Here is a 15,276-nt window from a genome sequence, read left to right as displayed (position 1 = left end):
GGAAGGAGCCATTTGAAAAAAATTAATCTCTGTCCCCCCACAATAGCAGGTATTCAATATGTGTTTTGCAAATAAGTGAATGAATCGGCAATGTCTTAATATTAATGAATAGTTTATCACAAACAGTGTAAGTTACAAAATACCATAGTCTAGTCTACAAGTCTATTTTCAGGAATTATTTAAGCATCAGTCTCTCTGAAAGGTGGTAATATTTTACAGTGCATTTTCCCCCACAGAACTAAAATCCTCTTTTAATCCTAATATTATCAAATCATCATTTTTAGGGAAAGTATTACCTACTCTGTTTTACAGATGGAAAAATCAAAGCACAATACTATTATTAGGTAACTTGGCCCAGAAATAGGAAAAAGTCAGGAATATTACCCAAGTCACCCAACTCTCAGTCCAGTATTCTTTCCATTAGGCAAATAACATTTCCTGTGGTGTGAAATCTGTCATCAGGACCCAGGAAAACTCCTTTTCCATGACTTTTTATGTACAAAGTAATTATGAGCAAAAATGTTCTTTTGGATATTTCTTGCTCCCAGGATTTCCTGATATCTCCCTTAACATAAGCACCAGACTGAATACGTATGTACACTGCAACTCCCAAGTGGGTCAAGAGATCATTTTAAATAATAATTTTAACATTACCTCACAGTACAAATGATATCCTTATTCTCAAAATAGCTCCCAGGACATAAAAGGAAACAGAGCACCAAAAAAGCAAAATAATTGCCAGTGGCAATTAATGAATCCTAAGAATAAGGCGCAATCAGAAAGGTGTAAATGTGGCAACTTCATCTTACGGCCCTGTTAGGTAAGGCAGGACCATGTATAATACACGAAATACTCCCAATAAAACAGCATCTCGCTCGTTTCCCCAGGGGAGACAGCTAATTTCAGAAATACTGGCTTAAAACATTTGTCGAATAAATAAACAAGGGTGACAAAGTACAATGACTCAGCCATTCCAAGTAAAGGAAGGAAGAATGATCTCCCTGTAGTCTAAGGTGAACTTCAGAACCTGTTTTCGAGCAGAGCTATGAAAATTAAACTATATATGGTATAAAGTTCACAGTATATTGTAAAGATATATATCCCTGCTACTCCATATCACTTTACAAGGAACAAATCGGATTCTTACCCAATAACTGGGTGTTTGAAGCCAAGCTTCTTGGTGGCCTCTTCTATTTCCTTTTCCAGCCAAGGTTGTGGGCGGATCAAGTATTTGACAAACTGAGACACCCACCATACTGCAGGATCACCATGGACTCGAACAAGTCGATCTGCAAGGTCTTCTGGCACAGCCAGGGGTAAATAGGGAGGGCGGGGATGAAGACTGTCTACAATGGGGAGCTCTACCACCTGGACATTTCTGTCCTTGGTTTCACCTGAAAGAACATCAAAACATTATCATCACACAGCACTCCATTGCTCGAACAACTACCATCTAACAAGAACTCACTCTGGGTGCCTTTGTCTTCAAAGCAACTCTAGACAAGCATTATAATTTTCACTTTACATAGGAAGTGAAGTAACTTGTCCAAGGTGTTAGTGCAAAAGTGGCAGAACTCAAGTGCACAGCTGGGTTGGTGTGCCTCTCAAGTCCATAGCCTTTTCTTTTCTATCACAATATGCTGCCAAATCAATACCTCCATCCCAGGTAAGAACAGTATCCAGCACTCAAAGCATCTAATCAGAGAATAACCATATTGCCAGCGGACACAGCCAGCTAGGCCAAGTTCTGTTTTTTGAAATTGTTGCTGTTGGTTCTTTTAATTAGGTATAAAGTGTTCTCAAAACTTGCAGCTTGTCATTATAGCAAATGGCTCTTGTATTACTTTCATGACAGAGCAAATGACTCTAGAGATACCTAAAGATTACGATTATAAGCCAAGCATATATATCTTTTTAAGAAAAATATTTAGATGGTTCTAAAGTCTTTTTATCCCTTGGCCAAAATAGGCCTATTATATTCTCAATTATGATGATAATAGAATCTGTGATTACCTGGATAACAATTTAAAGTTACAACAAAGATTAGATGCTAATTTTTGTAGATGATGATTAGTTTCAGAATCCAAATTCTATATGTCACTAATGTTACTGTTCTATAAATTTTATAATGCAATGAGAAGAACCAAAATGTAATAGCCAGCATCCCTAAACTTTACATATTCAAGACCACATAGTAATACTAGAAGATACAAAGATAATAGGCAGAGAGATTTCACAAACATAAAATGTACTGAATTAAATTTTCAATAACAGAAAATATTAACATGAACATATAACTCAAGTTAAGATGTTGCCATTGCGCATAATGAATTAGAATCACAGCTAATCACTAAACCATTTAAGAAAAATGTACCTGTAGAGATTAAACGTAGGATACATTTAAAATGTATTCACTAGAATGAAACACAGTCCTCAAATTCTGTTTTTCTGCACATTTGTAAAATGTTTTAAAATAAATTACATGATCTGAGAATGTAATCACTCAAATCAACTGCATAGTTATTAGAAAGTCAGTGGTATAACTAAGAATTTAAAGTGTCTGGCTAATATTCTCATTTCAGGGTTCTTAGCACAAAGCTCTTAAAACATGACATTTGTTACATGAAAAAGTAATAAAGAAGCTTTCCACCAGTATGGCAGTTCATTTAGGGTGCTAGTTAAGGGTTGGGCACCTTTATCATATGTGAAATTGTAATTAAGAGTGTGTGGGGAAAGAGTAAGCTACATTTTCAATTAAACTCTAATAGTATCCCTAAGGCCAAGAAAATTGGGGTGCTTTCCCTGATGTGGAGATAAGTAGTACACAAATCAGAGAGAGAAGAAGAAAGGAAGGAAGGAAAGAAGGGAGGGAGGGAGGGAGAGGGAGAGGGAGAGAGGGAAAGAGAGAGAGAGAAGAGAGAGAGAGAGAGAAAGTAAGTTCCTTTTTATAAAAAACAAAAAAGAGAAAGTATTATCCTCTGACTGCCCCAGGTATCATCTCCTTACATCCTATGCCTATATCTTCAAGACAGAGAACTCAGTTTATTTTTGCTGATTCTTTGTCCATTCAGTCATTCATTCAAATACTTACTGAACACTACTATGTGCTAAACACTGTACTAGGCAGAGTATACAGTGATGATTAGTTCTTGTCTCCATGATTTCCTGCTCAAAAACCTCATCCAGAACTAGACTGCCCTCAGTGAAAGAAAAATAAAACACCACCACCAACAAACACACTATCAAAAAGATATCAATCCACTGCTTAATAAAATATTAATAAAAGGGTATTTATATTTATGAATAAAAATATTGGCACAGTATAAAAGTTTAGCTTCCTCAATAATGATATACTTCAAAATGAAAGAAAAATAACATAGTATGTGCTATGTTAGAAGGTCCCTTCTTTTACTTAGTTTACCACATATTCTACTGGCATATACATCCAAAACAACTTAAACTGGAGATGGATCTGAGAGAGAATCTTATTCAGTGCTTCCTAAATTTTAGTCATTTACGTACCACTTTTATAATTGTTACAATATCCATGTATCATCTGTACTATTTAATGTTTCAAAAATTCACTTTTTAAAATTTAAATAAATTTATTTTATAGATGATAACTACAAATATAACTTTACTGAAAACAAAACCATGTTATTAAATTCTCTATAGACACTATTGCTTATTAAAAGGCTCTGAGCTCAAGCCAGGCTTCTATTTAAAAAGGAGATTATTAGTGAGGTTTTAAGGGGTGATAATTGCTTTTCCCCTTACATCTCTTTTAAGTTCAAACCTAAACGAGAAACAAGAAAAGGAATAAGCCCGGCCGGCGTGGCTTGGCAGTTGAGCATCGACCTATGACCCAGTAGATTGGGGTTCAATTCCCGGTCAGGGCACAGGCCTGGGTTGTGAGCTCAGTCCCCTGGGATTGCGCAGGAGGCAGCTGATCAATGACTCCCTCTCATCGCTGATGTTTCTCTCTCTCTCCCTCTCCTTTCCTCGCTCTGAAATCAATAAAATATATTTTAAAAAAAGAAGAGGAATAAAATGGCAATCCAAATGTATCAGCCTGATTACCAACAGGATGAATTAGAGAATGTGGGGTTTTTGTTTGTTTTTTGTTTTATTTTTGATTTACGGTCCCATGGGTTTCCTAATAGTTCCCAGCAAGTCCTAAGCAGAGTCTGTCAACCAAGACCTACTACACGGTGGTGGAGGAGGAACATGTGCTCTGAGAATGGGCTACACCATGAGAGAAGCCCGAGAGGGCTGTGCCCCTCTGCCCATACTCACCAGCTGTATAACACGTTACTTTTACAGCAAGCGGAAGAAAAATGAGGTAGACAGAAAGAGCAAACAAGCACTTCTGCACTTTGCCCTTCTAAGAAATGGAATTTATTTCCATTGCATGGAAACTCTTGAGGAATGAAGGACTTACAGTGCCTGCCCCCACCCACCTCCACCCCCATCCCTCAAACAATTATCCAGTGTTAAAGAACTATTAAAGATCTTTTTTTAAAAAAAATACATATTTTTATTGGTTTTTAGAGAGGAAGGGAGAGGGAAAGATAGAAACCTCAATGAGAGAGAAACATCAATCAGCTGCCTCCTGCACGTCCCTACTGGGGATCAAGCTCACAACCCGGGCATGTGCCGGGACCAGGAACTGAACTGGAGACCTCTTGGTGCACGATCCAGGGATCAGCCAACTGAACAACACTGGTCTGGCTATTAAAGATATCTTGATACCAAATTGAGGTTTTGTCTTTGACAATATCAGAAAGACTGAAAAAGGGATAACTTTCTCAACTATATGAGTCAATATTTATTTTGTGATCCTGTGTTTATCAGGAAACTGCCTGAAATTATCTCATATGCCACCTAAAATCATATCTAGTAATTTGTTTTAAGTTTCAGAGTTTGGAAAACACAGGTTTATTTAAACTCCCTCATTTTACAGAGGAAACAGACTAACAGAGGTTAAGTGAACTTCTCAAAGACAGTAGTGCTAATAAAGGGACTAGGATCAGACTCTAGTGTTAACTTCATATTGTATATATTTAAAAAATAACTTAAGTATGGCCCCTTTGATCAATCAATAGTGCCCTACATTCTCTTAAGACTTTAGTGTTGTAAAAACAATGTACTACATCAACCTTCCAACAAGAGAATGCTTTATATATATAAGTCATACATAAGTAAGTAAAAACACTATTCATTTGTAAAGAATCAGTGCAAAGTAGCCTGGGCATTACACAACTGACTGCCCCGTTCAACTGTAATTGATATAGTCATTAATTTTCAAGACTACCTCCTCTTGTTGATAATCCTGTTTTATAAGGTGATTTCTCTTTGCTAAGGGAAGGTAAGACTCAAAAGGCTTGTTAGTACACAAAGAGCTCTCTTCCAGGGGCACAGACAGCTCTTTAGAAGGAAGGATTCCCACAGCTGCATGCAAGTACCTCTATAGAAGCTCTCTTCCCTCCTAGTCAATTCCTAACAGCCCCATTTAAAAAGCATTATTCTGTCATCATTCCATGTGACATAACACAGAGATACTAGCCCTAGAGCTAGTCAATTACAGTTATTACTCTTCAGTAAACTCAATAGAAAGGGCTTGAGAAGCTCAACATCCACCATGAATGAATAGGTTCTGCTATAACAAAACATGCTTCAAAGGTAGAAAAAATTTTGGCTCCCAGTCCATGAGATTTCTTCTGCATTTACTGTCTTCTTTTTTAAGCTGCTATTAAGCAACTGTTATCACTCTGGTTTGTAAGAGAAGAAGAACTCAGGAGGGGGAACTCTCCTGAAGACAGAACTTATAGAGTTCAGAATGGTTAAGGCAAAGAGGTTTGGAATACGGTTGCCAGTTGAAAAAAATCTCCAATTAAGACATCACTACTTAGAACTTAAATTTCACTTGGGGGGAGGAGAGAATTATTAGTAACTTTTTAGAGACTATGAAACCAGAAAAGCTGTCTGCTTTCTGAACTCAAGCCTCTTAAAGAGGTTTCCCTCAATTCTCCATAGGTCCAGACTTCCCCCAAATAGGGGGAGAGGGGTAGAATGAAGTTTTAATTCCCTTCCTAAGGGTTGCCTTGAATGGTTATAGTTGCTAGGTGCCATCACACCCAACAGCCATTCCAAGGACTATGCTAACTGCTGAGAATCATGGCCCTATTTGATGCTGGAGCAGGGAGAGACAGCAAACAAAATATAATAAGGCAAAATGCTTATTCATGTAGTGCCTTCAATGTAGTACACAGGGATTAAGAGTATGGACTTAGGAACCACAAAAACTGGCGTTGAAATCCTCTCTATCACTAACAGTTGTGTGACCTTGAATAGGTTATATTTAACTTCCCACCAATTTCTTCATTTGGAAAACAGCACCTTACTTATCTGCAAATGGGATTTATAAAAGTATCCTACCCACTGAGTCATTGGAAGTTTGAGATACTGCATGAAGAAAGCTGAGCATGAAGCCTGATGCATAAGCATCTTTAAAAAATGTTAATTCTTTATCCTGGGATCATTTCTGCTGTATAATTCTCAAAAAGCTGGCTATAGTTTGGTCCAGGAAGAAATTATTTGCCAAAATATCATATTCTCTGAAAAATACATAAAGTGCCCCATTTCAGTGAGCCAAAGACATACCCCAATATATTAGATATAAGGAGATCTAAGATATACACCCAAAGTAAATCTCATTCATACTGTTTATCATAGGCAACAGAACAATGAGTAGCTTTTATTTTTTAAAAATATTCAACAAATGCTCAAACTGAAAAGCAGCGACACTGAGGTACCTGAAAGTTCTGACAGGCTTATCATCACTAACTTGATTTGACAAACATTCTGTTCTATACTGAAAGCACGGGATAGCAGTAAGTTGTCTAACTAGTAATTTGTATCCTTAAATTATACCCTTATCTGGACTTCTGGGATTTATATTTTCTTTAACTCCATTGGGCTGAATATGACTCTGATTAAATTCTTACTAAACTCTCTGAGATTTGTTAGAGGAGACAAAAGTAAAAGGGACATCAAGACCGAAAGCTGAGGCATTGGGGGAGCTTTGTTGATTTAACTTGGACACAAATGACAGCCAATAAAAAAAAAAATCACATAAGTGTGTGAGGTATGTTCTTTGGGATTTAACAATGACGGCATTAATATTTATATCTTCATCTAACGACTGATCTGTTCTCAAAGTCTTAAAGTATGGAGGAAAGACATACTATTAAAATGTGAACACCTGGTAGACTTTCCTTTTGTTTTTCAACTGCTGCGGCTGATAGAGATCACTTCTTGAACTTGAATGAGCAACCGTCGCCTGCCACATGAATTCCTTCACTGTTCTACTTAAGCAACAACTCGAAAGACTGTTATTACTGCCAGTTTGAAGCCTTCAACCAACTGAGTGAAAAGTTCTAAATTCAATCATATGAAACAGTGCAGTGCTAGCAACATTCTTAAGAATTAACATATCACACTATGGGAATGATTGTGCGGCATTCTTATGAGGTGCTTGCTGCTTTTACTAGAAAGAGAAATGCCTTGCAAAGGCAACTAGACTCATGGTTCACTGACCTCAATGAGATTCTGCCAGCCTGAACGCTGGAAAGGGGACTAAAAGAGCAGCTAACGGGAAATGTGTGGTATCTCAGTGAGTTACGCAGAACAGGATAAGGCAGGTCGGCCGGGTCAAAAGGAAAAAGACCAAAGAAATTTGTTTGCTGCGCTCCACTAAACAGAAGTCTCCCTAAAGTCATTCTTAATGTTTCTGAAACAAATTTAGGTCATTTAACTTTTATGTACATATATGCTACTTTGCCAAAAGGTTTCATAAATACGGTCCTCAGACAGCTTGCTCATAAAGAGGACACTACCAACAGTTCCTTTGATGATTCAGATTGTGTGGGCTCTAGAACACCATGGCTAGAGGTTTGGGAGAGTTTTCTGTGTTTGAATAATTTAGTATTTTTTTCTAACTTAGAACCTCCTTCCAACCCAAGGGATCCTAAAGAATCCTAGAACAGCTTTTCTTGTTGGCAAGAAACAAGAGAATAGAGAAGTGGAAAGAAAGACAAGGCTTAATTTCATCAAATTTACTAAAGAGACAAACCCCAACCTCTCTTCCCCCTCTCATGAAAAATCACAATCCTACTTTCATATTCCTCTTATTCCTGCATCACATGTCATGTCTCCTTGAAAGAAATAGCCAGGAGGAAGGGCCTTTTATTCCTTGAGAATCCCTGAGATGTGCCATGAGGATCTCACAGGACAGAGCCGTCACTTGGCATATGCTGCATTCTCTTTTGCTTTGGGGGAATTTTACAGCTGCCACTGTGATCAGCACATAGCTGGAGAGTCAGAATACAATGTTTCATGTTGGATTTACAGCTTCTTGTAATTTCTCTGGTAATTTATCATCCAATTATGGTAAATCAGGAAGGCCTAATTTGGGCTTCCTGATGATAGCATAAAGGTCAATCCTAATACCTTAAGATACAAGAATTATAGCTAGAAATTCTGCTATACCATGGGGAGGGGGGGAATACAATCATGTTGGAAAAAGGAAATAATAACAAAACAGTTAAGACTCTTGTGGGATTTGAGGAGAGAAGACAACTTAATCAAGTGTAGCACCTTGCTACAGTACTATACAAAATGCTGATAAAACAGACAAACATCCTGGCCTCCTAAAACAGGGATTAGGGCAGCAGATCTCCCTCATTCCATATGCAAGGCCAATCCACAAAGTACCAGCAGCTCCGTCACCCTGCCACTATTCCCATCTTTAGCTCTTTCTGCCATCTCAGGCTGCAGAATGTCTTCTTTCCCTGCTGTCTCCTCAACCGTGGAAGAAATAAAAAGAGTGGTGGGACATGGCTTTATGTGACAAGCCACAGCTCCTACTGTCACTGCTGCTGCCAATCTGGTATAAGTCACCTGACCTTCCCTTTCTCCTCTTCTGGGTTGTTACATAACTAGAAAGAGCAATATTTTACAATCTATAATAGCTTCTAGTGGCACAGCTAAAATAAATACTGTAAAGGCATTACTCAAAAAATGGCTCTATTTTACCCTTTTTGGTTTAACTGGGGGAAGAGCAGGGGATATCCATAAATGAAGAAAAAGAACTTTGACCCCGGCTGGTGTGGCTCAGCAGTTGAGCATCAACCTATGATCAGGCAATTGCGGTTCGATTCCTGGTCAGGGCACATGCCCGGGTTTCGGGCTCAATCCTTGGTGGGGGGGTGCAGGAGGCAGCCAATCAGTGACTCTCTCATCATTGATGTTTCTATCAAGACATGAAACCTTAACTAACAGAGCAAGGAAAGGAGAGGAAGGGGAAAGATAAATGTAGCAAACAGGGCAAGGAGATGTCTGAGATGACCAAGAATAGTCTCCTTTGCTTGTTACTGCTTACGAAATATACTTTGTACAGGCTGGATACTTTACACAATGGTTCCCATGACATTTTTAATTTATGCTTAAAACAGGGAAAGCACCACCCCAACTTCTTTAGAACCTTGACTAAAATTTGCAAAACTGTCACTACCTTGCCAAGAGGGTTATCTACTGTTTCTCATCATATACAACATATTTTTAGATAGTTATCCATCAACAGGCCACAGGGTCTTACCTGGTAGATCTCCAAGTCAGAGGCCATCATTTTACGATAATCTTATCTTCATCCCAAATCATGAAAAATCAGGCAGGGATGAGGGTCAGAGTCTGTTCTTCCCATGTATTTACCCCTTCTCCATGATGCATGCTCTAAGCCACTTCTAAAACTGTTTCTGCATCCACCCTCTCCTAGTCCCACTTCCCTATCAGCAACTTTAAAAACTATCGTTTACTGAACACTAACTACATGCCAGGTGCTACAGTAAACATTTTCCATACATTATTCCAATTAACCCACAAAATCTTGATGAGGGGAGTATTCTCTGACCCCCACTTTACAGATAAAGTTGAGTAACCTTTTCAAGGTCTCCCAGCTAGCAGTCAGAAACAGGGATTCCTGTTCCAGTCATTCTGATTCCACAGTCTGAATCTTTCTCCATCCTTACTCTATTTCCTTAAAGTTTCAGAAGAAGCCTAAGTCCGGATCTCCTACAGTATGCACTAGACCTAGGAATTTAACATAAACTTCAAATACTGATCATATGCGCCCATATAAACCAATTAGTAGATGTGAATGTGGCTTAACAAAACCATTTTACTCACTGTCATTTTGGGATTGTACTGGGATCCCTGAAGAAACAAAAGTAATAGCTAAAGACAGTTTATCTCAAATTTAAATTATTTGTATGAAACAATTACCGTGCTTTTTAGTCAACTTAAAGCTCATCGTTAAGAGTTAATAATGTCTTCACAACTTGATTGTAAACAGAGTATGTGAATTAGCCAACCTATGACAGTCGTATTTCCTAATAATCATATAATAAGCTTTTCATGAAGGAGAAATAGCCTACTTCGGAACAAAGAACTTGGAGGCCAAGTTATCATAATGAGGTTTGTTAAACTTATAATCACTTTCCCTATTATCTATTTACGTGCTTATTTTCAACTATTAAACATAAAAGCAAAAATATTTTGCAATCTAAAATACTTCTATCTTTAAAATTATTTCCTCCTTTAATTTGTTTAGTGGTATATTTAGGAATAAATACAAATAAACCAAGTTACATTTCCTCATAAAGACCTTATAAATTACAGTACTCCTGATGGTGATACGAGCTAAAATTCAGTATATAATTACTGATGGTATCCAAAACGGATCACAAAATAAACACAAATATTTTCTATTTTCGAAACAAATTTCAGCTTTGATTATTATAATAATTAACTTTATTCAAGTCAGTGGAATTTTTAAAATATTTAAAATGCCAAGTGAAACAAGCCAGTCAGAGAAAGACAAGTACCACATAATTTCACTCATATATGGAATCTAATGAACAAAATAAACAAACGAAATAGAAACAGACTCAGATAGAGAAAAGACTAACAGCTGTCAGAGGGGAGGGGGTTTCGGGGATGGGTGAAAAAGGTGAAGGAATGAAGCAAAAACAAAAACAAAACAAAAGCAAAAACCTCATGGACAGAAACAACAGTATGGTGATTACCAGAGGGGAAGGGGGGATGGGGAGGTAGAAGAGGGTATGGGGGGATAAATGGTGATGGAAGGAGACTTGATTTGGGGTGGTGAACACATAATATACCGATTATATATTATAGAATTATACATTTGAAACCTATATAATTTTATTAACCAATGTCACTCCAATATATTCCTTTAAAAATAAATAAATAAATAAATAAATAAATATCAGAGAAAGGACTTTTAGAGGTGATACAAAGTAATTATGTTAATCAAATAGATTACTAAATTGAACATACATGAATGGGGATGATCACAATTGTGTTTATATATGAATAAATTTGTGTAATTCAACTACTACATCTCAAGAATAAAGAGAAATAATATTACTTAAGAGGACAGAGATCTTCCAAATGACAACAGGACAATTCTCTTCTATCTGAAAAGATGAGAGCCAAAAGAGGATATGTTCAAAGCCTATAAAAACCATGAAAGATTTAGACAAGGTGTCCAAGAATGTTTTCACCAAATCTTAGAATTAGGGATCTTTCATTCATGCTTGAAAAAAGTAGTTTAAGAAAAAAATAAAGTCTAATTTTACATAATAGGTAGAATTCTTACAGAATTCATTATTCCAAACAAATATAAAAGCCAGAAATGATATGTTTTGGGGGAAACATGAATGTTTAGGCCTTGACATCAAGAACGGCAATTATAATTCCCATAAAATGTCACTAAGAACTACTGTTAAATTGGAGTACTGAACTGAATGAATAAATCAGTGATATGACCCTAAATGCCCTTCTTAGACTTCAATGCACAAAAAGACTATGTTACATTTTGGCTGTAACGGATGCTTTTTCTTTGTGTACCAACAATTATGTCTTTTCCTTGCAGTATGGCGGTAAGAGGTAGATATACCATAAAAACAAGAAAAAGATAAGAGGAGGAGAAACAGAGTATTACTTATGCATGCTGATACTGCTCTAGTGGTTAGAGAATTTAAAATTCATAAACTAAAGGATATTGGAGTTCTGAAGCTAGTACTATATAGTTAACTTTTGTTAAAACAAAACCTGAACACAACTATTTCCTCTCAACAACATCTAGTAACCAAAAAATATTTATTGAGAATGCTTTTAGTCAAGGTTGCAAGGAATAGAAACCTAGTCAAATTAATTCAAGTGAGAAGATTACTGAAAGAATACAAGGGAACTGCCAAAAAACAAGCAGAAATAGAACTGTATCTTGCAGGAAATGGGAAACCTCCAATTTTTACCATCTGTCTGTGGCCACATGGTCTGTGTGGGTCAGCTACTTTCCTTTCTTCAAACTGACTTCTCTCTTGCTTAGGGCCCATCTTGGAGACAAGAGCTTCAGTCTGCAGGATTTTACTACTTAGTCTCACCCTCACATAAGCTAAAGTCTCTGTCTGGTAACAGTACTAACATTTACTGAGCATATGTGCTCAGTACTATGCTAAATGCTTATAAATGTTATTTCTTTTAATTACCAAAATGACCCTACAGGGCAAGAATACTTATAGATGACCAGTGAAGGAGTTAGAATCCAGATCCATCAGACTCTAGAGATGGAACCTTCAACTACAAGATTAGATTACATCTCAGCAGGGAATCTTATTGACACAGCCCGGCCCAAAGAACTAGTTTCCCAGCATCAGGTAATCATCTTGACCTATAAGTTGTGTGTGTGTGTGTGTATGCATGCACACACACACACACACATACAGAGAGAGAGAGGGAGGGAAGGAGGGAGGGAGGGAGGGAGGGAGGGAGGGAGGGAGGGAGGGAGGGAGGGAGGGAGGGAAGGAGGGAGGGAGGGAAGGAAAAATGGCTATATGATATACAGAAGACAGCAAGGGCTGCATTCCTCAAACATGCTATTAGATGCTATGGGGGAGTCAATAACTAGTATATAGCAAAAGTTTGGCTTTCAGAAATGTAAAAGTTTTAAGATTTCAACTCTCAGAGGACAGGGTAATTTTAAGAACTATCCATGTATGTATATCACTGCATTTACCAAGCTGTATTATAATTATGTTTTTGTTTATATCTGTCTCCTCCACAAGTCTGAAATGAGGATATAAACCTTAACCTATTCATCCTGTTGTCCCAGCAACTACAACTATATGAGGCACACAGAAAGCACAAAATAAGTGTTTAACTGAATGGATGAATTTAATATATAAAATACTGTAATTAACATGGATGCCACAATCTCCTGTAGGAAATAATCACTTAGTCAGTAGGTGAGCCCACCATTCAGCATTACAATCACAATATTACAGGTAAATTTTGAGATTTGACACAATCATGTTTTACTGCTTTAAGACAGAAAATGTAAATAGAGGTACTACATAAATATAGCTTGGCAGGTAATAATATATCATTTCTAAGTATGTGTTATCGAAGAAACCGGAAAAGTTCTTAAATAAAGGCAGTGCCTGCGTAGTACGCTCCTGAGAAAGAAGATAATATTCTTGCTTTTGTTATTTTGTTATGATTTCACTGTACACTTTTCCAGGGAGCTGAATCTAGTTTCTGGGCCTACAGGACTATCTTTGAGTTACAAAAACTATAGAATTTATTTTAGTTATTAAATATAAGACTTTATAGTTAATTTTTACATGATGTACTGAGCCTGATGAAACTAAAAATTATGGTAGGCATGTTTTATAGCTAGAATAAAATCTGTCTCTTGTCCAGAATTTTATTTGTTTCACAATGTATATTAACTTGAAACAGATAATGAAATTAACTGATAAGAATCTCACTTAGGGTATTTCTATAAATAACATAAAATACAAAAATTAATTAAACATTATTTAAAACTAACATTTTCATATCCCTTGTTATTGCTTTTTGTGATCACTACTATCATTATAATAAAACATATTGTACTTTTTTCATTTTCAGGTAATTTTCACATATTAGCTCGGTATATTTGCAATAGAGCACTCGGTTCTCCTTAAGACCTGCCTTCAAGGAAAACTACTTTACCAGAGCCTACCTTACTAAAGAGGTTTTACCAAAGCCTAACCAATTTGGGACAAGGAATATACCCATCTCAGGTTCACTAAAAGACAGACCTAATCAAAGGACTATGGAATACTTCCCTTCCCCCATACTATACCACCATCAATAGGGCTACTGAGTAGTAACAAAAGATTACAGCTAAAAGAACTGCCTATTTAAGGAGTCTTTAAAAAAACCCTGAAATAATAGGGTAGTCAAAAAGATACTGGAGGAAAATTTAGCATCTGATATCATGGTTATGGCTAATAGTTAACATAGCCTACTTCCTAGCCAGATAAACATAAAACCTGACACTAAAGGGTTATGTATTTCAGTTTCTTCTTAGAAGATACAGCAAGTCCAGCTTTCAACAAAAAAATACAAAATATGCTAAATGACAAAAAATATAGACTCAAGGGACAAAGCAACCATCAGATCCAGACTCATATATGGCAGAGGTTTTGGAATTATCAGACTGGAAATTTAAAATAACTATGATTGATATGCTAATGAAAAAAAGTGGACAATATGCAAGAAAAGATGAAAATGTAAGCAGAGATGGAAACTCCACGAAAGAATCAAAAGTAAATGCTCAAAATAAAAAACTCTATAACAGGGATGAAAAATGCCTTTGATGAGCTCATCAGTAGACTGAACATGACCAAGGAAAGAATTAGTATCAAAATATCTGCTAAAGGATTTATATCCAAAATATAAAAAGGTCTCTTAAAACTCAACAATACGAAAACAAACAACCCTATATAACATGGGCAAAAGGCGAACAGACAACTCACCAAAGATGTACAGATGGCAGACAAGCATATGATGATCAACATTAGTATGTTGCAACTTAAAACAGGATACCACCACCTGCTTATTAGAATGGCTAAAGTCTAAAACAGTGAGTGACAACACCAAATGCTAGGAAGGACATGGAGCAACAGGCGCTCTCATTCATTGCTGAAGCGGATACAAAATGGTACAGCTGTTGTTATGAACTGAATGTCTGTGTCCTCCCCAAATTCTCTTCTGGAGCTCTACTCCCCCATGTGATGATGTTAAGAGGAAGGGCCTTTGGAAGGTAATTAGGTTTAGTTGAGGTCATGAGGGTAGGGCCTCTAC

General features: G+C 36.9%; 1 protein-coding gene across 6 annotated transcripts in view; it reads right to left on the bottom strand.

Moving 5' to 3' along the window:
- Window positions 1-15,276, bottom strand: part of FUT8 (fucosyltransferase 8) — a 180,975-nt gene that overhangs the window by 13,085 nt on the left and 152,614 nt on the right. For all 6 annotated transcript variants that reach the window (XM_081152061.1, XM_081152058.1, XM_081152059.1 and 3 more), the window contains one exon: window positions 1,148-1,394. In XM_081152061.1, coding sequence (XP_081008187.1) covers window positions 1,148-1,394 — 247 coding nt within the window. The remainder of the gene's footprint in view (window positions 1-1,147; window positions 1,395-15,276) is intronic.

This window comes from Miniopterus schreibersii (genome assembly GCF_964146895.1).
Source record: "Miniopterus schreibersii genome assembly, chromosome: 1".
Classification (NCBI taxonomy): domain Eukaryota; kingdom Metazoa; phylum Chordata; class Mammalia; order Chiroptera; family Miniopteridae; genus Miniopterus; species Miniopterus schreibersii.
This window is presented reverse-complemented; position numbering and strand designations above follow the sequence as displayed.